The sequence below is a fragment of the Melospiza georgiana genome, chromosome 1, assembly GCF_028018845.1.
Source record: "Melospiza georgiana isolate bMelGeo1 chromosome 1, bMelGeo1.pri, whole genome shotgun sequence".
Taxonomy (NCBI): Eukaryota; Metazoa; Chordata; class Aves; order Passeriformes; family Passerellidae; genus Melospiza; species Melospiza georgiana.
This window is the reverse complement of record NC_080430.1, coordinates 118,370,067-118,394,413: the sequence shown is the minus strand read 5'-3', so window position 1 is coordinate 118,394,413 and position 24,347 is coordinate 118,370,067. Positions and strand designations below refer to the sequence as shown.

At 37.3% G+C, this 24,347-nt stretch overlaps 1 protein-coding gene across 6 annotated transcripts in view; it reads left to right on the top strand.

Annotated features, from left to right (window-relative positions):
- ASPH (aspartate beta-hydroxylase) overlaps positions 1–24,347 on the top strand; it is a 110,814-nt gene that overhangs the window by 77,992 nt on the left and 8,475 nt on the right. For all 6 annotated transcript variants that reach the window (XM_058019436.1, XM_058019445.1, XM_058019421.1 and 3 more), the window contains 8 exons: positions 1,382–1,532; positions 2,553–2,689; positions 7,893–7,991; positions 8,682–8,771; positions 12,292–12,429; positions 17,799–17,934; positions 18,761–18,852; positions 23,493–23,626. In XM_058019436.1, the coding sequence (XP_057875419.1) occupies positions 1,382–1,532; positions 2,553–2,689; positions 7,893–7,991; positions 8,682–8,771; positions 12,292–12,429; positions 17,799–17,934; positions 18,761–18,852; positions 23,493–23,626 (977 nt within the window). The remainder of the gene's footprint in view (positions 1–1,381; positions 1,533–2,552; positions 2,690–7,892; positions 7,992–8,681; positions 8,772–12,291; positions 12,430–17,798; positions 17,935–18,760; positions 18,853–23,492; positions 23,627–24,347) is intronic.

The window sequence follows — 24,347 nt, the reverse complement described above, 5'->3', positions numbered from 1 at the left end:
TGGATCCTTTAATGGCTTTAAAAGGCAGCTGTTTTCCAAAAAACCTGCAAAATATTTCACTGTTGGTGTGTTTTTCAGAAATATGAGCAATTGTTTATTTGCTGTCTGAATTACACGTGAGCCAGATAAAATGATACTCTACAGAATTCTTAACATCTTTAGAGCTGGAAAGAACAATGGATAAGTTTTTAATCTCCTTATATGATTTATACTGGTGGAGTTATGCAGTGCTGACAATTCTTGCTTCTTTGTTATATATCTGGAGTATTCTTTGCCCTGCAATACCTTTGAAAAAAGGATAAATAAATTTCCTAGTGAATGTACATCAGAAAAAATAAGTTATTGCTTTAAACTGATTTCTGAAGTTGTCTCTGAAAGCTGCTTGATGAACTGTTTGTCTGAATACCTATATTTTTTTGGTATTTCCAATACTAAGTTTTAAAACAACTCAAGGAAAAAACTAAAGGACAGAAGTGCAAAAAGATTTCAGATGCTTGTTATAACATATAGAGAAAACAGAGGTGAAGCAATTTAATTTAATGTGTGCATCTTTGATGCAACAGTGAATTTAAATAGACCAACAACAACTTCTGCACCATCATGCTTGTAATACATGCTCCATGACTCTTGTCTTAAGAACAAACATAAGCCAATAAATTTAGAAATATTTGAGAAAAATGCATTAAACATGTGAAAATACATACATTTCTATAAACAATTAAAAGTAAGGCTTTAAAAATTCTGCATTTGAGACATAGTCTTTTTCAGCTATGGAAGCAAAGTATGAACATGCCTTACCAGAGGTGAGATCAGTCATAGCCTCTGTTAGATTCACTGAAGCTGTAATTTCACTGTAGAGAGTTCATATTTCCTTTGGTCTGCTTCTGAATTTGATGCACAAATTTAAGTTTTGAAGGAGTTGCAGGGTACATATTCTATCAATGTATGGAAGGCAAAAGGCAATTCCTAATTCATTTTGCAATAAAGAGTGTAAACAAATGTGTCAGAATAGATAAAAATGTTTGTTGGTGTGTTTTGACCCATGTATTGCTTTCAGAGTAAGGCTTAGTATACAAATACTCCATGGGCAAAATTTTGCATTTCTTCTATGTTATTAAAACAGATTGCTTCATCTGGTTTTGAAAGCAGGGATTATGAATTCTACAAATATTAATCAAAAATCTGTGTTAATCTATGTTTTAGGTGCAAATTTTCTCATACTTCTCCTCTCAAATAATTTATAGGTAACAAGATTTAATGGTAGTTCTAGTGTGCTTTCCCATAAAGCAGAATCCATATTCTAACAATTGCATAATTTCCTGGTAAGAAAATAGTTGGTTTTAAGACTAATGGGTTATAATGGTTTTGTTATTGTTTCTAGTCTGAAGATGACTTAGCTGAGAAAATGAGGAGCAATGAGATGCTGCAACAAGCTATCAACACCTATGATGAGGTGGTTAGTCTGCCAAATGTCCCTTCAGACCTGATAAAACTGAGCTTGAAGCGAGAAGCAGACAGGCAGCAGTTCCTTGGTAAGTTTTGAGGATGGTATAAAAATTACAGAAGTTGTCTGAGTGAGGATTTCAAGACATCACTAAGGATTTTAAGGTGACAATTCCATTGAATTTTTAGTTGGACTTGTCTTCCTAGTATTTTAAATGAAAGCCATTTTTACATTATTTAATTCTTTTTTAGGGAACTAATGTCTATGATTTAGGATAATAGTGCCTGTAGAAAACTACAGCAGATGCTCGGAGAAGCCATGATGAGAGGTGGTCAAAATTTTTTATTGACAGACAAAAAAGAAACTTTTTCTGCTGAAGCTAAAGAAAATCACGAGGAAATTACTAGCATCAGCAGAGTAAATACACTCAGAATAAACTTTCAGTAAACATAGAGAAGAATGGAGTTGAACATGGGGAGAACAGCCCCAAGATTTAAGTTTAGATTCTACTTTTAGATCTCAATTCTGTGATGTATGAGAGGTGATTATTAGACTATGAGGCAAAATCAAGAGTTCTGTTCCCATGGGTTGTATTTTTAATATCAAGTTTTTTTTGTTCTTGCTTTTCTTTATCAAGATCTCATTTAAGAAGCCAAGGAACATACTTAATTTTAAGCACATAAAGCATGATAAACTTCATAACAGGAGTAGAACTATTACTTAACACTAGAAATCAATTTACTTAATTAAGGTGAAGTTTATTACTATATGTTTACTTCATTTTGTCCAGTGCTTTGCTGTCTGTGCATGATAGAGCAACCAAAGCTGAAATAATGTTATTTCTGCACTGTGAAGGGTCCTCCACAAGAGGCTGCCCTAACACTGTGTGATTGCAGTGATTCTCTGAGATATTCCTGCTACACTCTGAGTGACACCCAGGCAGCTGAATGTGCTCCTGTCTGCTCAAGTTTTTCCAGGTTCTCCTTCTTGATTGTCAGTGAAAGTGAATCACTTGCCTCTGATTTGTGTTTCCTTAGATGCTGTGTAAACATCTTACTACTGTTTCTTATATCTGCACTGGTAATTAAGTCTTGTTCAATCAAATCAGGTCGCATGAGGGGCTCCCTGGTGACTCTACAGAAATTAGTTCAGCTGTTTCCCAGTGAGACTTCATTCAAGAATGACCTTGGTGTTGGTTACCTCTTGATAGGAGATAACAGCAATGCTAAGAAAGTGTATGAAGAGGTGAGTTTCCATTCCAGCCAAGGAAAATTGCTATTTACATTCCTATGTTCATTTGAAAGATTGATTGATTCTAACTTTTTTAGTTGTTAAGACATGTCACATGAGAGATTTTTGAAGGGTTAATACAGATATAAGTTTTTTTCCTAATGCGGTTCTCGTCTAATTTTAATTTATATTTCCTGATACTGTCATGCCATCCTCTCATTGGCAGAGGAATGCAGGTTATTTCCATACGCTTAATAATAAAAATCTTCTATCTTCTGGTAATCAGGTCTGGAATATATTGACAACACATCTAAGTATGTTGTATGTAACATGTAATACAGAATGCATACTATAAAAATGATAACCAATCTTCAAGACAAGAAAAGCAGAAGTAAGCCAGTTTCTTTACAGGAACAGCATTTCTAACCATGTAATCAAGTAGATCAGTTCTCACAAATCTATTTTACCTTAGTTTTTTATCCTTTTATAAGTAGCTTAAAATCTGCTTTTCTTTCATGATGTTTGTAGTGTGGACAATTCACTGGATTTATATTTCTGTCTTATGCTGTGGTTATCTGGCTGGGGGAACTTCACTGCCAGGAAAGGCCACTCTGCTCCTGTGATCTAGAAACCCTGTTAACATCTGGAAGCTGTCTGACAGATGTGGAGTCTGACATCATTGGTAGAGCACAAATCATCACACCTGACCAGGAATGGTCCTGTTGATGTTGGCACGCTCATGGTGCTTGCTAATTGTCTGGTTAGGGAGGCTGGAAAGGGATCAGCAGGATTAGTGCCACCTCCTGAGAATAAAGGCTCAGTTTTCCATCCCCCACATCTGGGGGGCTGAAGAGATTCTCATCTCTGATAGCTTCTGAAAGAGAAGGATGATGTTCAACCACATGGTGGGAAGCAGAAGCCAAACACTAGGAGTACCATTTTTTTTCCTCAAGCTCCTCTGGTAGTCTCAGATGTTGCCAGAATAATGTTTGCTTTGCTACTTTGGCTACTCTTTAGGTCCCTCCATAAAACATTTCTGTCCAATAATTTTTGGCTTGCTGTCAAAATTTCTCAGAGGATTGGAAATATTGGCTTTTAAAAGTAGAATTTGTTAAACAAACCTGCTACTCGAGCTGCAAGGAATTTGAGAAAACAAAGCCATACTCCTTTTGGGCAAGATTTTCCCATGCAATTATTCAGTGTTTTGTTGCAAACAACATATTTGTTAGAATTTCTCAATAATCACAGGGATTTTTATACATGGAGGAAGGTCATGAATTTGCTATATAATTACTTTGATACTGAGTTTTATATACTTCAGAAGAAATACATAGGGCTCTGATGAAGAATAGATATACAACTGGTGTGCTTTTAACATATTGTTTTCCATTCTTTATCCAGTGTAACTATTCTATTTTATAGTTCACTAACACTAAAATAGAATAGAGCAGAGTGATGTTCTGTCATTGTAAAAGGAGGACAAATAATTTTGGTTTTTTTTTAAAGATTTGGATTCATCTTTTTAGAAAATCATGGTGGGTTTGTCTGTATTTTAGGTATTACTCAGGCTGAATTCCAACACAATAATGTAATTTTTTATTGCAGTTCAGGATAAGTTTGCACTAAGGATTTTTAAAATAATACCCAAAGAAACAGGGAGAATCTCATGTGTGCCTACTTTGGTTCTTGGTTCTACTTGCATGATTTTGGGCAGATTGCTTAGGGGCTGCATGGCCTGCTCTGGAGTGCTTTGCTCAGCTGTTGCAAGGCATATTTATAAAGTGCTTGGTTTTCAGCTCCTACCATAGGTGCTCAGATTCTCTGCATGGTAGAGAAAGGGGCAAACTGAATAGTGGCTCTGAGGGCCTCATGGAGAAGTCTTGCTCTTCCCATGATTTTTTAAAAAGCTGAGAAACTTCTGCAGTGTGACTAACTCCTTCTCACTTGTGTAATCTTTTGATACAAAAATGTTAAGAGAGCACAGACAAGAGCATGAACTCATTGCTGCAAAGTAGATACCTCCAATATTTATGAATTCTGTGTTCTGTTTCCCAATGTAAGGTTGTTCATACATTTTATTCAAGTGTTCTTTAATGCAGAAGGGACAGGCGTCTTAGACTTCAGTACACATTTTCAGGAGAGCATTCTCCTTATTCAACTCAAAGTCTCAGCTTTTTGTTGATTTCCCTCTAGCCTTATTCATGGTTGTCTAAATTCCTGTGTATGTGGTACTTGTTTCTGCTGCTCAGGAAAATTCCCAAGTAGTTAAACACTCTTTTCTGTGGAGAAACTTAAACTCCAAGGTATTGCACAGGTATTGTTCCCTACATGGGATCACAGTACATGCCATTTCAGACCTGCCGTTTCAGATGCAAACCCAGGCTTGCATCATTTCCAAGGAATTGAATAGATGCCCAGGGAATCCTAGAAGATGAAAACTTTCTGCTATGCTTTGCATATAATAGCCAGTTTACTTATTTGTCTGTCAATTCTTATTTTTCTTTCTAAATTTGTTACATCTGAGCAGCTTATTTTAAAAGTCTTTAATATATGTTTCTTCTTTTAGCTGCAGAAGCAATGTGTATAAACACTGAACTTCAGACCAAGAGAGTTTTTTTGCTTCCAGCTGTAGTGTGGTATAGTATAACTTTCCCAAAATACACTTTTCTAGTTTCTGTTTGCCAGAATTTTTTGTTGAACCACAGATGGAAAATAGTGTCCAGCTGGAGAGGATCTCAGTTTTGCCTCTAATATTAAATAATTTTCTTTTGAATTCACTTAGGGACATGGAAACATAATGTTAAGTATAATCCTAGTAGAATTAAGAACTATTTCTGTTTTCAAAGAGAACATAACTTTAAAAGTAGTTCTGGTAGAATTAGAACTATTTTTTGTTCAAGCATCCATAGATTATTAAAAAACACAGCAAAAGACAACATTGTAAGACTGGTTACTCAGCCAATATCTCTTTTTCTGCCTCCTTGCTGGGGCATGTGTGCATGGTTCAGTGCAGCATTATAGAGACAGGCTTAAGCCAGCTCTGATTGAGCTATCTCAGGTACCAAAACCAGAATATCCACATTAACACAGTACTCTGCCATGGCTAATTAGTCTCTGATAGCCCCAGAGGTTAATTTCTATATTCATGATTAATATTTAATGGCCTATGAGCAGTTTAGTAAAACTTATTTCTAAACATAATTAATATTGCACGCAGCAACAGCAACAGAGTAATACAATTTACATTAAATACTTCCAGTGTAATTTCTGCTGATTGTATCTCTTTGCTTCTCTTTAGGGGCCCTGAATGTAGATCATTCCTTAATGCAACTCGGCATAGTTTAAATGAACCGTAATACAGAAAATTCTATTCTGTCTTAATTAATCAGATAGCTTTATCCTATAGTTAAAGAAACTGTAACGAAATTATGTGGGCTAATAAATATTTCTGTCAGTCATTTCATTTCACCCTGCAGGTACAGATTCTTGGATCAAAATAATTATACACAGAATCCTGTAGTCAAAAGGCATAAGATGCAGAAGGTGGTAGTGTAGTCTTATCCTAGGGATCAAGCTCATCCTTACCGTGGTACTTTTTCCTAATAATGCCTCATACTATGGACTTCCAACTGATTCTCAAATTGTTTGTTCCTTCATAATAAGTAATTTCTGTGAAATGTTGCTATTTTTAACTCATAACATTTTGTACCTTCATGGCTGTGATTTTTGGTTTTGCTTGGATGTAGTTGGTGTGTTTAAGATTTGAGAAAAGAAAGAAGTTGGTCCTGAAAATGTCTTATGATTTTGCTTGTAATTATTTTGATTGAAAAGTGATGGCAGACAGTGACTGGAAAGGGCAGAGGGAAATAACTATAATGTATGCAGGCATTTTATCCCCAGCATAAGTTTAGTAGTTTCAAAAATGGATTTAGGCAAGATAAATTGCTCATCTGTCTGTTGTTTTGCATTTAGCAGCTATCTAGACATTCAGTGGATATCAGCTTCTGTAATTCCACTGCCGGCCAGGCTCCTGTGATGATCCTCACAGGCTGAGGGTCTATCTTGATAAAACTGTCCACCCTTATTTTAAGGAAAGAAGAGATGTGAAACAGATTAACTTAACCATGTAATTGATATTGCATAGAGCTATGAATTATATTGGATATGTACATCATAGAAATGCTGAGCTGGAAGTAGATCAAGACATTTGCTCTAATTTTTGCCCTTGGCTGAGGAAGACAAATGCACTTAAATTATCTGACTGGTGTCGGGGGTGCATATTTCAGAATTCAGGTTGGCAGCTTCACACTTCCTTCCTCTGAAACACTGCCCCATACACTGATCCATTCCTACATCTGTCCCTGTACTCACAAATCCTTCTCTTCCACAGTCCCCATGAAATATCCATCTCTGGACATGTGCCCATGAGTTTCCCTTTTCTGCAGAATTAAGCCAGTTTGTAAACTCAGATACCATCTGAATCTTGTTGAGGGTACAAAATCTTTTAGCTGAATTTAGCATGCTTGGTCTTGGTCAAAGAGTGCAGCACACAACTACACAAGAATAATGTGTGCTTTCACATTGAGTCACTAGTGCAGTAGACGTTTTATTACCTTCTTTCCCACGGCCAGAAAAGTGCACACTGTTCCAGAGAGTGCTCCAGTTCACCAGTGTGCTGGCAGTGCCCTTGGTGTTCCAGAGTTTTCACATCCCCATCTCATGATGCTGGCATTACATTGCAGCTTCTTTCTGAATTGTGGTCATCATGTTTCACATAATTTCTCTTGCAAAAACTAGTTTGCTAACACTGGAAATCTAATTTAAAACTATTTTAGGTATTTTTCTGCTGCAGATTTTTTCAAGAGTAGCTGCTTTCCTTCTGATTATTCCAACCTAGAATAAGTAACTTAAGTGTTGATAGTGGGTTTAATTCTGTAATGAAACATGCTGTAACTCAAGAGAGAAGTGCAGAAAAGGACAAGTGAAAAATAAAGTAATTTCTGTGGAAATAATTTTACTTCTGAGACTTCAAAGTTTGGTTTGTCTGGAGAGAGCGCAAAAGTGAACAAGGAAAAGAAAGCACAGACAAGCCAAGGGTTTACCTGAGAATCTGTAATGGAAGAAAATGCAATTGCATTACTGAATAGTATTATGTACACAGATTTGTTAATTTACATGGATTCATATAGGTGTATTTAATCAATTTTCTCTCAAACAGGTTCTAAGTCTGGCTCCAAATGATGGCTTTGCCAAAGTACATTATGGCTTCATCCTGAAGGCAGAAAACAAGATAGCAGAGAGCATACCTTATCTACAGGTACTTTTTCACCCACAGTAAATGTTTTACCAGCAAACAGTAGAATTGGAATATATAAAATGTGTCAGACTAGAAGTGTGCTAATTACAAATCACTGCTTAAACTATTTGTTGGAGTTATAATGGTGTATCACTGCTTATGAACTGGAACAAATTTGTACATTGAAAATCATCAATTCTTAAACATCAAATGTTCGTTTTATTAATGGTTAACCTGAAGTACAGAGCTCTGAGCCTCAAATTATTTGAGGTTGGTAGTATGCTGCAAACCTAAGAGTCTTGAAAGATCCAGAGAAGCCTTATGTATACTTCTGGGTGTTTGGGAAGAAATACTACAAAATAAAACCTTGGTCCAGCTTTATAAAATGTTGTGTAAATGTTTATAGGGTCAGGGACAAGTATCCATCTCTGAATATGCCTCTGTCTTAGAGGGATTGAAGGGAGAGGCTGTGGGATTTGGAAAACTGGTAACATTCCTCAATTACTTTCTACTTACATATTGTATTTATTCAGCTCAAATTCCAGGTTATCATGGTGGTGACATTTTTTACCTAGTTTCATAGCCTGTCTCTTGCATAGGATTGACAGATTATTTACAGCAATCAAATGAACTCTTTTAGAAGTCCTCTAAGTTTTCTTATAAGTTTCATATTTATTTATTTGTTTGTTTGTTTGTTTATGTAATTGTTAGGAAGGACTGGAGTCTGGTGACCCTGGCACAGATGATGGACGTTTTTATTTTCATCTGGGTGATGCATTACAGAGAATGGGAGACAAAGAGGTACATGTCTTGCTTTAAAATCTAAATCTGTGAGTGGCTGCAGAATCCAGGAAAGCATTTAATGATGGGTTTATTGTTGAAAACAAGAGTAGTTTGATTGCAACTACAATCCAGCCTGTGTGTGTAGAAGTCAAGATGATCAATAGCAAAAAATCCGTTTGTAGGCATTACAATACAATCTCGTAGCATCCCTTGCTTTAGATTTAACTGAGAATGTTTAAGCTGGCATAGGGCAGCTTGAAACAAGGGACTAAAAATTTACAAAAATTTTAAATGTTTCTAGAAACGGTGTTCTGCTTATATCACTTACAACACAGATTTTAATGAGTTAAAATAATCAGTTACTTGTATTTTACTGTATAGAAGTTCTTGTCTAACACTGTTTTGTAAATCTTCCTTAATATCCAAGGAAAAAGCACCAATGTTTATGAGATAAAAGAGGATCATGAGAGGACTGAATGTGTTGGCTGAGTTATGAATTTTTTTCAACAACTAAATTAGCAAATCAATCAGGAAAACAGAAATTTGTACTATGTATCTGTTGAGAGCCCAACAAAAACAAACATATGATGCTGGAAGCCATAAGAGTTTCTCTTTTGTTTATTTGAAATCAAATTATACTTAAAAGTGAAATTTAAGTATGTGACTTTCCACTATTGTCATGGCAGGGGAGCAAAGGACCTTTTCTGAAGACTCTGATTAGTCATGGACTTTAATAGGAGCATGAATTTAAAAACAACAGCAAAAAAAATCCAATTCCTAGGTGGGAAATATGAAGAGAATAAGCATTAAAAATCTGAGTAGAAATAGCCATGAAAATCACTGCTTTTTAATTACTTACTTAGTAATGTAAGTAATAATTAATACCTTAAAAACTGTAGAATGAATACATAAAAACTGTAAAAATATTAATACCTAATTATTAATAATTAATACCTTAAAGCTGTAAAATTAATATTAATACCTAAAAACTGTTAAAAATGCTGACCCCTTTAGTGCTGTGGCCCAGTCAGTAGGTGCTTCTCCAGTATCAACTGCAGACAAGTGGGCTGTGGTGAAGCCACTGTATGTGATCTTTCTCAAGTCTAGTTCATCAGTTTACCTTTTTTTAAAATAATTCATGGAACTTTTATTACAGTACTTTATACATACTGTAGATCTAGAATGTAATATCTGAATTTTAAGCTAGATTACCTTCCCTCAATACTCTTCCAATGACTTTTTTTAAATTGTTCATTTATAAGTGAGAATTAGTTTACTTCATTTTACTTAGAAGCATATGCACACACAGAGTCTGCTTTCACACTCTATCTGACTCTGTCTCCTTCTCTCAAATTCCCTGTACATTTCCATGGGACACTTCTGGGTTGAGTTGCTGAGCCTAGAACATCCCATTGCCATTTGTTTGAATAAAGATACCACACAGATGTAATTAATGTACAGCATCTCTAACTCCAGGATTATTATGTGTTAATGTTTATGGAGTTAATGGCCAAATCTGCTGTAGAAAAAGTTTAATTAATGACAAATTAACTTCTTGGGATAGAGGAGACTTCTAAATTTATCAGTGGAAAGTCCATTGTTCAGCTAAATTTTCCTCACTGACCTTGCTAGATTTGCTGAAGTTCAAGATTTAATCAAGGAAACAGATCAATATTTAAGTTAGATGTGAAATTGCTATCACTGAAGGTTTGTTGAAGGGAGATATTCATCTATTAGAGCTAAATTAGGAATTATGAATGTGGCCTTGGGAAATGTGAGGGGAGCAGTATTGAGTATGCCCTTTCCAACTATAATTTGATAAAATGTTGGCTTAAGAAAAGAGAAGTTAAAACCTAGAAGTTGTTACACAACAAAGCACTCTTCACATAGATTGGATAAACTGAGTGCATCTCAAACAGTTTCTGTCCTGGAAAGGAGAGCTACACTGCTGTAGCTGTCCATGTTCCCCTGCCAAGACCTGCATGAGAAAAGAAATCTTTCACTGAGTCTTGGGAAAGGATGAGTGAGGCAGCCTAACCCTACTTCATCCTGATAAAGGCAATTTCTTTAGCACAATTCTTCTAATAAATAAAAATTAATTGTGTTATACATTGTAATTATAGCTGATGTATCTTAAACAGCAGCAACATTCATACTCATCACTCAGGGGCTGAAACAAATAATTCATTCCCCTTATCATTTGGGCTAACTCCAGACATTGCAATTGATTGCAGGCAGTCAGCATGAACCATCATTGATATCTCACTGGTATTTTAACAATTGGGGGAACAAATGTTATAAATCCTAATGCTTCCATTTCAGACAGTTAACCAAGATAACATCAACATTTAAATATATGCTGTGTATTACCTTATTATTTTTTTGACCCATGCTCAATTTTACTGAGCTTCTCTAGGCAAAAAAAGATGATATTTTATATATGATCTGCTGTTATTCTGTTCATCCACACTATTTTTGTGTACTTCAAATAAATACTGTAGAGCAACAATGTATTGCAGACTTTGCTCCATACTTTGGGAGACTTATAAAGATCAGAGTACAACAATTTTCAAAAACTTGAAGAAAGTTTACAAACTCTCAGTGAGGACTTTGGCCAGTTGTTCAAGGCAGGGATTGCCACCTGCCTCAGTCCCTCGGCTCTGGAATTATTGCTCTCATATTTCCCTACTTAGCTGTCTTGGGTTTTTTTTTAGTTTTTGATGGGGGTTTTTTGGTTTGGTTTTTTTTTGGGGAGGGGGGTTGGGGGAAGGGTGTTTATTTTTTTGTTTATTGGAGGATTTTTTAAAATTATGTTGTCTGAACTATTGCAGCTGTAGCAGCAATGCTGGGCAGGAAGGAGGCAGCTCTGTATAATTTTCTCTGCATGTGGTTTCTCACAGTGCTACAAATACTGGATGTTTTTTTTTCCAAGCATCTCATTTTCTTGCTTTGCTTTTTTTGCTGCTATGCAGGGGTAAAACAAGTTGTGTAAAGGGAGAGTAAAGACAAGAAAAGGTCCGGTATTAATTTCAGCAGGTTTTCTGTCGTGTGATCAGTTAGGGTGAGATGAAAAATATTTGTAGAAACTCAGGTGCATGTAAGTATTAGATTATTAACACTTTAAGTCATCATTGTTTTCATCATCACAGCATCTCCACTGGCAGCAGAAGACAGTCATCTTTCACATGTAGGCAGAAGATTGAAACAGAGAAAATGCAATTGAATAAGATGAGAAACAATTGGATATTCCAAGTCTAAGGGCATGAATTATCAGCTCATATTTGATGTGAATGGTTGTGAGAAGATTATCCTGTTTTGTTAACGTTGAACTGGACTCTCTTGGCCGACTGATCTAATTTGTTATTTGGGTTTTTTTGTTTGTGGTTTTTTTTTTCCTAAAGTATTCATTAGTACATTTTATTGAAAGAATAACCCCAACATCTGAAGAGACAGTCTCTGTCTTGCCAGGAGGTGTTACTTTTTTCCTGTAGGAGCTTGGCTGATGTGAGTTTGATTGTTTACAACTGCAATGTTTTAGGCATACAAGTGGTATGAGCTTGGGTACCAAAGAGGTCACTTTGCATCAGTTTGGCAGCGCTCCCTCTACAATGTCAAGGGACTGAAGGCTCAGCCTTGGTGGACAGCAAGGGAAACTGGATATACAGAACTGGTGAAGGTAAGGCTTCATTATACTTTTGGTTTTATTAAAAGTGCAGCTATAATTTCAGTTATTAAGCAGGGAAAACGCTAATCAATAAGGTCAGAACTACTGACTGTGAATTCCAGACAGCACTGTCAAACTGAGCACAAGAATTAAATAAGATACTATAAAATAAGCTTAGACATTTTCAAATTTGAGAATGGGAACAGGCTGGCTGAAATTATTAATAAATACAAAATTTGCATGGTAGACAAATGTAACATCTCAAGTGGAAAATGACAGCACAATTTGGTAATGTCTGGAATACCCATTGTGAATTTTTAATTAGTCAGGAAAGGCTGTGCTTTTGAGCCCTTGTCTAATATTTAGTGACTATAGAAGCTTTTAATTGCATGAGAGAAACAAGTGTAGGTTCCCAGTGATGGATTTAACAAAAGATAATAATGCAGAATTTAAATTCTTTAAAAGGTTTTTGTTTATTTAATGCATGCAAGTAGTGTGGTTATTGTTCATAATAGTAGCTTTTATTTCCAAATTTACATTGTTTTTTATTAATTTACTATAATTCTAATAATAATTCCTAAAAAATTAGGAAGACCCTTTTTTCCTGTATGTTTCAATTATTGGTGTGTCATTTAGAGAATCCACTATGATAAATTATTTAAACCCAAAAAAGTATATTTGTAAGGAACAAACTCCTTCAGAGTGGTTGCTTCTTTATACTTAGTTACATAGCATGTTTAAAAAAAACACTATGGAAAGATGGTTATTTAAAAAAAAATAAAAGTAGTTTAAAAAGGAAGATTGCTCTTTGTTATGGTTTTGATGGCAACAAAAATAAAGCTAGAGATTTAGATTAAAGTGTGATTCTCCAATGTGATCTCAGCCACACCAAAAAGCAGTGACCTTTATGGGCTAGCACATGAAATGTTCTCATATTGAATTAATTCTTGAGGTATGTGTGGAATGGATGCTTCTTGCCATAAAAGATATGGAGAAACTGGGAACTTCTTAATATGTTTCTGTCAAACAAAAAGGAAGTATGAATATTATTTGATTAGTGTTTTAGAGCTACATGCAGTGTTGTTTTACAGTTCCTTACATGTAAACCTTTCAAATTCCTATGTCTCAGAAGGTAATGATCCATTCACCCTTGGCATGAGTCAGCTTTGAAGGGTGAAAGAATTCACTTGATGGTATAAAATGGCCAGAGCTTCACCTTGAAGGTTTTTTTTCAGGTGAATCAGGTCATATATGAAGGTCTTGGTTTGGATCAGCATCTTGAGTGGCTTCTAGAAGAGCTGCTCAGAAAACCAGCAAGGATAAAAATTCACCCCAGACCTCCACAGTACAACTGCCTCTCTGGAATTCAATAACACCTTTTCATTTGGTGGTACACATTTTGGCTGTTTTATTAGCAATATGTCAGTGAATCTAGATTAAATTGTCACTGGTAAATTGCTTGTACAGGTATCATAATTTGGGAGCAGTAAGATCTTTAAAACAACACTCACAGTTTAAAGTATAAAGCCAAAATGTAGTTATATGCGTCAGGACAAATATTTGTATTGTTGTGTTTTTTGTAACTCAAGAAAATACTTGAAGTTCTGAAAGAAAGCAGGTTCAATTCTAATTACATACAATGCTGTAAGCAAGCAAGACTAGAGGTAGTATTCTTCAGGAAGCAGCAAAACATTATTGATGACATTAGTTTTCTAATTTCTGAAGTACTCCAACTTCTGTACATGGTTTAGTTGAAATAATTATTTCCCCTTCTCACAAAGCAGAAACCAATCAACAGTTAGTTCCTACTGCTTCATTTCATAACATTTCTCTTTTGTCTGTGTGGGAAATTCTTCCAGATACCATGGTAGAATTCAATATGTGTATATACTGTGTACACTGACCTCAATTGAAAGAAAACTTTACTTTCATCTTTGACAACCCATCCTTTTCCCTTGGAATGATTAGCTTTCCTCAGCCAGTCTGAGTCATTGCATCTTTCTCCAGTACCTTCTGTAGAACCTCATTTATAGTATTATTCTATTCTGGTGCTCATTAAAAAAATAATAAAAGAGATACAATGATGTTGGATCCTAGAGACTTTCTACTGGTCTGAAATTAATATGTAGGCAATGACTTAATTAATTTTGTCCTTTCTGCATGTTGTGTCCTTTGACATTTGGAAAGGACCCAGACAATGCTTTGCCAATAATTTACTACAATTTACTGATGGATTAAAGTAGATCTTGTATTTTTGCTTTTCTCTGATGGCTTAGATTTTATTATATAAACTTTCAAGTGCATCAAGAAAAGTGCAGAAAGAGAGTGAAAGTATTGGCAACAGAGCATATCTTTATATTTTTCCATAGGCTGACGGCTGGGCCTTAATGGTTTTGGTAATAATAGCTAAACATTCATAGGCAAGGGAGAAATTAAATTGAAATGTGTATTTAAAGTGTGGTTGGATGCTTTAAGGGGAGCCTTGTGTTGAAAATAGCAAAGATGATGCATACAAGTGCTGATGTTGGAGCTCTGTGGGTGATTGGATGGGTGCAAGGAATCTATTTTGAACAGTTTAAAACACTGCCCCCCTTGCTTGGAGGTTATCAGCGTTACCCAGTGGAGATGTGGTAACTGATTGTGAATGCTTTCCTATTCTGTTCCATAACAAAGTGAAGTACATTAAACTCTTCACCACGATTTTATTTTATAGTTCAGTGAATTAAAATGGATGTGTGGTCAGTAGTTATGCCTCACAGGAGGGGTAGCCACCTCTTAATCTCTTCCTGTGTCATTTATAACCACACTTTGAAAGGATTTGACAGAGTAAGGATACTTTCAATGTAATAGTCTCATATAAAAACCTCCCATATTAAACAATCCCTATTTAAATAAAATCTACATTATTGCCAGATGTACAGCAACTGTAAACTTCAATTGTTATTAGAAACTGTGTTTAAAAAGCCATATGGAGGTTTATGGGAATCAGCTGCTAGCAAACAAGTACATATGCTCCCAGTGCTTGTTGCCTCCTGATTTTTCAGCTGTAATCAGGATACTGCATCAAATTTAATATTAATTTTTTGCTCTAACCTGGAGCTTGAATCCTTTCATATCATGGAGGCATAAGTACATTTAACTTTTTTTTCCTGCAGATACCAATGCTTAGATCAGGAGCTGTAAGTCTAAGTCCTGGACTTAAACATGTTTGAATGTTTTTTGTGTTCTTACTGTTCAAGATATCCCTGAGAGTCTGTAGTGTCAGGGAGACAAGGCTGGGTGGTGTTTGAACTCCCCACTTTATTTCTCCCAGGAGTTTTCTGTTGGTCATTATGAAGCACTGTCAGTGTGTTTTACAGATGGGGGTCTGTGTTTTCAGGACAGAAACCCTATTGATATCTGAGCAATTTATGTCTAAAACCATTGAGGATTTAGCTCTAAATTGATGAGGGGTATTCAAATAAATTTGTATCTAACATGTTGGGGAGGGAGCCTTTAAACACAAGGACAAACACTCACCTTTATAGGTTAACCTTCAACCTGTGGCACTTGAGGGACAGTAGAGGGGACAGAGCAGCTGTTGCCTACAGTGCCTTGGACCACCAGTGCTCTTCATGTGTCATCTTGTCTGCATGGATGAATGCTCCCTCTTACCTTTTTTCAGCTGAGGAAGTAGGAGGAGTTTGAGGAAGCACAGAAGAACTTGGAATATCTTTGAAAGTTTTCCAGTTTTGTTGCTCTATATCATTTTAAATTGGGGCTGGTGTGAGTGTAGGTTATTTTCATCTTTTTCTTCTCCAGCCAATGCCAAACCAGGTACTCAAGCTGGCATTTCCTTTTGTAGATAGGGCAGTGCTGAATAAGTAGCAGCACTGTTCTCATATACATCTCTGATTAGGTGGAAATTTTCGATCTTTTACTGTACCCTACACTATTTGGAAAAGTCAGTTTTCCAAAGATATTCAAACAAGTCTTTGCAATTTTACTTAATGCTAGCTGTTAAATGAGTGTTATAGAAACCATCAATGAGGGAGAATAATGTGAATACACTAGGAAAAATAAGCATTCTTCCCCATCTTTTGATAAGTGAGAGAAAAAAACCAATTTGTTATGATAGAGATTACTGTAATAACAGAAGTGAAATCCATATTTTCATACATTTTAGCCTAGCTAAAATTGCTCTAGTGGGAGAAAGTAGCTGTATTATAGACGTGTTCTAGGCAAAGTTTGCTTTGTTGAGCCTTTTATGATATAGCAATACAAACCAATTTTGTCAGAGCAACTTTTTCTTCAAGTAAAAAGACCTCAAGTGGAAAATGCAACTGTTTATTTTACATGAGGATGGCTAATAAACATATGAAGTTTTAAGACTAAAAGGGGGCACTTATATCAGCTAGCTATATCACCTTCTATTCATCATATAAGGAGGTAGTGTGGGAACATACCATAGGTTATTTCAGTGTGAAATGGATTGAAAATGTCTTACAGAAATGCATTGTTCAACAGCACAAAGGAATAATGAAAACTATTCACCCAAAATAAGGTTTAGTGAGAAAAGTAAGCTGCTGGGAAATTGAAGTTACTTTTATCCAGACCCATTGTTATACCGTGGGTTTTCCATTTATAGTGCTATAACATTAAAATTACTTATTATTGGTAGAATAAAAGGTTTTCTAAGCTATCTGATTTCTCCAAATATAATGTCCTAAGGCAGAAGAGAACAGAAATTTTAATTCTGCTATTTTGTGGGTTTGTATGTATGAAGTATCAGGCAGCTGACACATTCTCAATCATTGTGTCCATAAATGATCACCTGGCATTTCAAGTTGTATGTGACTTTTGCAACAGCATCAACACATGCAAGTGAATCTCAGCACAAGCCTTTTGGAAAGTTTCAGTCATAAACTTCAACTCAAGTGGTGTGTTTTAATTTGGCCTCTTTGGCCTGTAATATTGTGCCAACACCTGGAGTTCCAGATTATGTAAGTGGTTTTCCAGTTGCAGGAATGATTTCAGGTCACATGCACATCATTTAGGAAGATCAATACATTTAGCTTGCAATACAAAATGATTACTTAAAGAGCCCTTAGGCTCATCAAAAAGCAAGTCAAAGTGAGGCCTGGTCTGCAAAGAGGCTGGCTATTGTTGAAATCTTACAATCCCAATGTAATTGAATCTGAAGATTTGAAAGTGAAAGTTATTTTTCCTGCCTTAACATGTCAGAAGGGAACAGAATTTAAAGCAACTTGATAATAACGGCAAATGCTTTCTTTTATTGCTTTTAAATATATAAAAAAAGCTAATAAGGCAGGAAAAACTAAAAATTATACTAAAGCCAAACACAGTAATTTCTCAGTGCAGTAACATGTCTCTCACAACAGTCCTTAGAGAAAAACTGGAAGCTCATTCGGGATGAGGGTCTTGCTGTGATGGATAAAAAACGAAGCCTCTTCCTGCCTGAAGATGAGAACCTACGGGAGAAAGGAGACTGGAGCCAGTTTACCTTATGGCAACAAGGTAAAGCAGTCTGTATTTCTTGTCTTTCCTCAATTTCATGATCTCAGATTCACATAGTTTAGTAAGGACTATCAATACAGCTTTTTCTAAAACTGTTTTTGTAATCAGTATGTACAGAGGAAGGGAATTGATAAAACAGTGACAATGAGCAGGAGTTCTTCACTCTAAACCATGTTGTCTCCAAATACCTCTGAGGGTCCCTTGAGTATGGTAACTGTTCAATGAGTGCACTCCTCTTGTGGCATAGTACAGGGTAAGCCTGAGGGAAGATGGGGACCTGGGAGAAGGCACATCCTCAGTTCTGGGTTGCCAGCTAGGGGAGCTCTGTCATTCAGAAATGGTGTAAGCAAAAGAATATGGCTTTAATGAGCTTGCTGCCCTGCCCCTGCGCTGTGCATTGGGAGGCTCAACTCTTGGAATGACCTTAAATTCTTATAAAACTCCACATATGAAAGAGTACTTTAAAATAAAATATTAAAGGCAAATTTATATCAAAATATAATCTGGTATTGAAATTTTATGATACTGGGGGCATTTTAAATCTTTTTTTTCCTATGCATCCACATTAGTGATTATACATTGAAAATAACACTTTTTAAATGGAAGAAAGCCTGCTGTTCACAAATAATGTAAAAGTAAAATGTGTAGGCTGCTATGATATTAGAACATGGAGGTACTTAGGTTGCACGGTCCTAAAATGAGAACAGTAATATTTACCTGTCTCTCAGTGTCAGGTCTTTGGCAGCTTTGTTGCTCTTCTGAAAAGCAGAAAATGGAAAGGTTCATTCATTGCTCTTACCAATGCTCTATCCATTATTTTCACTAGGAAGAAAAAATGAGAATGCTTGTAAAAGTGTTCCGAAAACCTGTGCTTTATTGGAAAGATTCCCAGAAGCTACTGGCTGCAGAAGAGGGCAGGTACCTGGCAAACTTCTTCATTTTTGCAAATTCATAATGCTGGGAGCAGGTGGTTTTGGGGAATAGAGGGACATGTATAGAGGAATGCACAATTTTGATATATTTAATGATGCCTCAAGCACATGATAAACTTAACAATAAAAATATGCCCCTATTTAACTGTCAGCAAATACCGGGTGAAATATGTTAGCAGAAGCCTTTCTGTGGACTTCTTAGTTGGGCCATTTTACCTTTTGTTTCCTGGGAGCTCATGGTAGATAAGTAGTTATTTGCCATGGGTCAACCAATAAGTAAAGCCTTACTGAACCTCAGCCTGAAGTGACCTGATCTGACCCATAGCCTAACCTCCTTCGAGCAGGAGGTTGGATGAGGTCCTTTCTAACCTGAGCTTTATTTTCTGATCTGAACCTAACTTCACATGACTAATTTAGTGAGCCAGATTCTCACTGTGATAAACTTCACCTGTCCACCCCCCCAGCCTGGCTGCATTAGACAGAGGAAGAATCACCTTGTGGAAGCCAAATAGTGCTGCCACATGCTTCTTTCCTGAAGGTGAAGGAAAGAAATTGTACATCCATGAGTGTGGGTGCCAACAACATTTGTTTCACGTGCCTACAATGACTATTCAGCTATCAGTAAACCTCACTTAATCATGCAGTAGACCTGTATAGGTCAATGCACATGCATTGGTTGTGTAGGACATAAGTTTTCGGTTTTTTCCAAGTTATTATATTTTGTCTACAATAACTATGTGAGAATATACTTCACGTGGTGAAATAAGGATGCAAAAGTTGAAAAGCCCAGTGCTAATTTAGCCCTGTTTCAGACCCTTGAGTGCATGTATTCATCTTTTTGACCAGTCCCTCGCTTTTGATGTGCAGAACTGCACTGGGTGGTTACTGCTGTGGGAATGAACAAAGCTGTTGTTCCATGAATTGGTTGCAAAGCCAGGTTATAGTGAATATAACTGATTAGAAGTCATCACACTCAATGTGGCTACAATAAAACTGCTCTCAGTCACATCCAGAGCCAAAGTGGATCCCTCCCTGAGAGCAGATTCTCTTGGAGAGCTACTGTTTTGTTCATAGTTTCTTGGTGCTCTATAGTTATCACCACAATATGGTTTGCAGAAATGTTGCTTATTTAAACCTGTAACTGTAGTCACATATTTTGAACATATAAATGTAAAATAATCTGAAAAGTTGTGCTCTTGAAGTCCAAAGTTTTACATCCACTATTATGAGATGCCTAGGGCAATTTTAGTTTTATGCTAGCCATGACTGAGATGTTACTGCTAAAATAAACTTAAAATGCCTGCTGATCCCTAGTCACATACAGAAGCACCACTAAGCTATGGGAGCAAACACTATCAGGAAATAAAGAATTCTGTGGTGAATAGACTATTTGGGTGCTTTGGTCACCTCATGTAGTGACAAAGGTAAATGAAATCTAAAATAATCAACTACCTGCTCAGTGCTGCTGAGACACTGTATAGAACAATAGGAGGTGATCAAAATTGTAACATTCTTCTTAAAAATAGCAGTAAACTAAAAGTATCACAGCTAGTTTTAATTCTGGACATTTCTTACATTGCAGCCATAGTAGAACTCATTGGTAGTTTAGAACAATTTACCTCTAGCACTTGAGCACAGCAGGCAGATATAATTCACAGACATACCCAGACTGATCTGCATGGGCAGATCATGTACATGACAGCAATCAATGTTCAGTGCTGGCATATTGGCATTACAGAATTGTTTAGCTCAGATATTAGTAAGCGTCCTGCATCACCACTTGTTTGCATTGTGTCAGGGTCTAACACATCACAGTGTAGCAGAGTTGTGCGGGAGGATCTGTGTTCAGCACAGCCACTGGAGCTCATCACTTGCTGTCATAAGAAACTGCCAGTAAGCTGAAACCTCAGCTTAGAGGCACAAAAAAAGCTCAGACAAGAGGCACACGCTGTCTTCTGCTGGTTCTGTTAACAGTTGAAGAGCATGCAACACCTTAATCTGTAACATTTATCAAAACTACTCTGTTCCAGCCAAATGTGCAGATTTCTCAATTGAAAAGGTACTTCTCATCCCTGTCATGCATTATTCATGCTTCCTGTACCCTGAGTTGTTGTAGAATTAATCAGAAAGGTCGAGGTGAGAAGGGAAATGTGGAGATTACCCTTGCTTAAAGTACGATGAATTAGAGCAGGTTGCTGTGTCCAGCCATGTTTTGAATGCCTCTGAGGATAGAGACTCTACAGCCTCTCTGGGCAACCTGTTCCTGTTTTCAGTAAAAAAACGTGTTTCCTTATGCTTAAATGGCATTTGCTGTGTTTCAATCTGTGTCCATTGCCTCTTTGCCTTTCCCTGGATGCCTTTGAGAAGAGCCTGCCTCTGCCTTCTTCACTCCTCTCATCAGGTATTTAAATGCATTAATAAGATCCTTCCTTGAACCTTATGTTCTCCAGGCTGAGCAGTCCCAAATACCTCAGCTTCCCCTTGTATGTTAGCTCCTCCCATCCCTTAATCCCCTTTATACCCTTCACCTGCTCCAGTCTCTCTCACAGTAGGTTGCACAGAACTGGGTCCAACATTTAAGACCTCTCATGAACTCTTAGGGGAAGGATAACCTCCTTCAGTGGGCTGCCAGAGCTCTCCATAATGCAGCCCTGGAAGCTGTTGGTGGCTTTGCTGCAATGCTGGCTCCTGCTTAATTTGGGCACTGTGAGGACCCTTTGAGGGCCCCCCTGTGAGGACCCCAAAGTCTCTTTCTAGAAAGTTGCTTTCCAGACACTTGTCCATCAGCCTGTATTGGTGCATGCCTCCCTAGGGCAGAATTTTATGCTGCCTTTTGTCAAATACTTTAAGATTAGGTGTTTCCTCCTTTCTCCATCCTGCCAAGGTCCTTATGAAAGGCGGGAAAGAAAAAAAAAAAAAAAGTAGTGTATTGGCCATTCCTATTCAATTTTCTATCATCTGCAAACTTGCTGAGGGGGATGCATTCTGTCCTATCTTCTGAGTCACTGTGAAGCTCTTAAACAGTGCTGGACCCAGTACTGAGCCTGGGATGCACCTCTGATGAGTGGCCTTCAGCTGGACTTTGTGCCTCTGATCATAACTTGTTGAGCCTGGCTTAAATGCCAGCTTTCAGTCCTCTTCACTGGGAACTTATCTAGATTCTATTTCCTCACCCTGTTGATTAGGATGTTTATGGCAGACTTAACGTTGAGATAAACAATATCCACCAAGCTAGAAACCTCACCACAGAAAGCTGGTAAAGTACAGAATCCCCTTCATAAACCCATACTGGCTACACCCAGGTATTCTTTTCCTTCATGTGTTTGAAAATTGTTTCCAGGATTTCTTGCTCCATCACCTTTCCAAGGGTTGAGGTGAGGCTGACTAGACAGTACATCCTCAGACCCTCCTACTTGTCCTTCTTGAAGATAGCAACATTTCCTTTCTACCAGGAGACGTCTGCTGGTGGCAGTGACCTTTCAAAGACTGCCTGGATTATGTATGGATTCACATCATCCATTTCCCTCAGGCCTCATGGATGGATCCCATCAGGACCCATGAACCAGGTTGTTGGGTTTGTTTAAATGTTCCCTAACCTGATCCACAGAAGATCAATCATCAGTGCTCCAGTCTATTTCACTGGTCTCAGGTGCCTGGCGCTCCTGAAAGTCAGACCAGCAAGGATTGAGGCAAAGAAGACGTGTAGTGCCTCAGCCTTTTCCATGTCCTTTGTCATCAGATATTCTGTCATGTTTAGTAGGTGGGCATGTTTTTCCTAGATTTCCTTTTATTGCTGAGATATTTGTAGGAATCTCTCCTGTTACCCTTCAGTTCTATCTCCAGATTCAGCACCAGGAGAGCTTTGACTTTCCCAACCTCATCCCTGCCCATGCAGAGAGTATCATCTGCAGTCTTCTGGGTGGCCTGACCCTGCTTCCACCTCCTGTTTGCTTCCTTTTCGTGTTTCTTTTTTTTCTGGCTGCCTTGCTTCCTGCACATAGGAATTATTGAGTTTGGGCAAGGGTGCTACTTAAAAATCAACCATCTCTCCTAGACCCCTCTTCTCTCATGGGATTTTTCCCAGCAGATCCCTGAGCAAGACCAAATCTGCTCTCCTGAAGCTGTGGATAGTAATTCTGTTTTCTTACTTTCTCCATCCACTCATGATCTTGAGCTCCACTTTCTCATGATTGCTACGGCCGAGGCTGACAGTGACCTCCACAGACATGTCATCTGAGAGGGGCTGGCCAGTCTGATGAACACAGATTTGTGTCTCCTATTGTCCATCCTTTTAAATCTTGCCACAGGAAAGAAGCTATTTTTTCTGACTGTAGGCAGAAGATATTTTCAGCCTGAAGTATGAATACTGGTTACTTTAAGTAAAATTAAAACAGTGTACTTTCACTCACAAATACACCCCTGGTTTCACACACACACACCACAAGACATATGTTTTGCAGTATTAAATGCCTTTAGGATGACACAGAATTGCTGCTGAAACTCAAACAAAAGATGGCATTATACTTTTCACCCATCACCAAGGATGAGACTAAATGAAGTCCTGACTCCCTGCAGCATAGTTGTGAAGTAGAATGTGTTAAAAAATGTGCCTTTCTCTTCTTGCAGATCAAATATTCTATCATGCACCCAGGGACTCATGTCTGGCCCCACACAGGGCCCACCAATTGTCGGCTGAGGATGCATTTGGGCTTGGTGATTCCTAAGGAGGGATGCAGAATACGCTGTGCCCAGGAGAACAGGTATGGCTCCAATATTGGGGTTCTTTTTAATGTTTTGGGAGGAAGGGAGTTGCTTGCTTGCTTGCTTGTTTTTGGGTTTTTTTCCCCGCTTTCCTCAAGGCTGAAGAAGGGATGGGACCGCATGTAGTTAAAAAAAGAAAAAAAAGGGGTTGTTTTGATGACCAGGATGTGTAATATATTTCATTAAACAGGCAGTTTGCACTCTGATTCATGGTACAAACTTATAAATATCAGTTCTGAAACAGTGCCAGGAGAACCTTTTGAGACAAACCTGCTCTTCTCTGCTATGGCATGGAAATAACAGTGGGTTTGGTCTATGGGGTCTCTGTTTACTTTTACAATGACAGCCTAATGTTGCTGCCAACAGAGCTCCTGTATTTATTTTGACTTTGGAGAGATGTAGAATTTGTTGCTGCTTTGGCAGAAGCTGACTAAGTTATACCTACCTTTTCACTGCTGTGCCAAAATACCATGGTACTTCCAGAAGAAGCCTTCTTTTCAGCTTGCATTATTTGTTATAAATCATTTGAAATATTCCACTTGAAGTTGATCTCAGGATGAAGACATCTATGAAGTTTTAGGCCCAATGAATTACTCAGGTGGCAATTTTATTTTAAAGTGTGCTTTAAGGGAAGTTTCTTACCCATGAGGGAAAAATTGTACTGAATTTCAAGTCACTTTTATCTGTGTTTGCTCAGTCCAAATGAAATTAAATGCAATA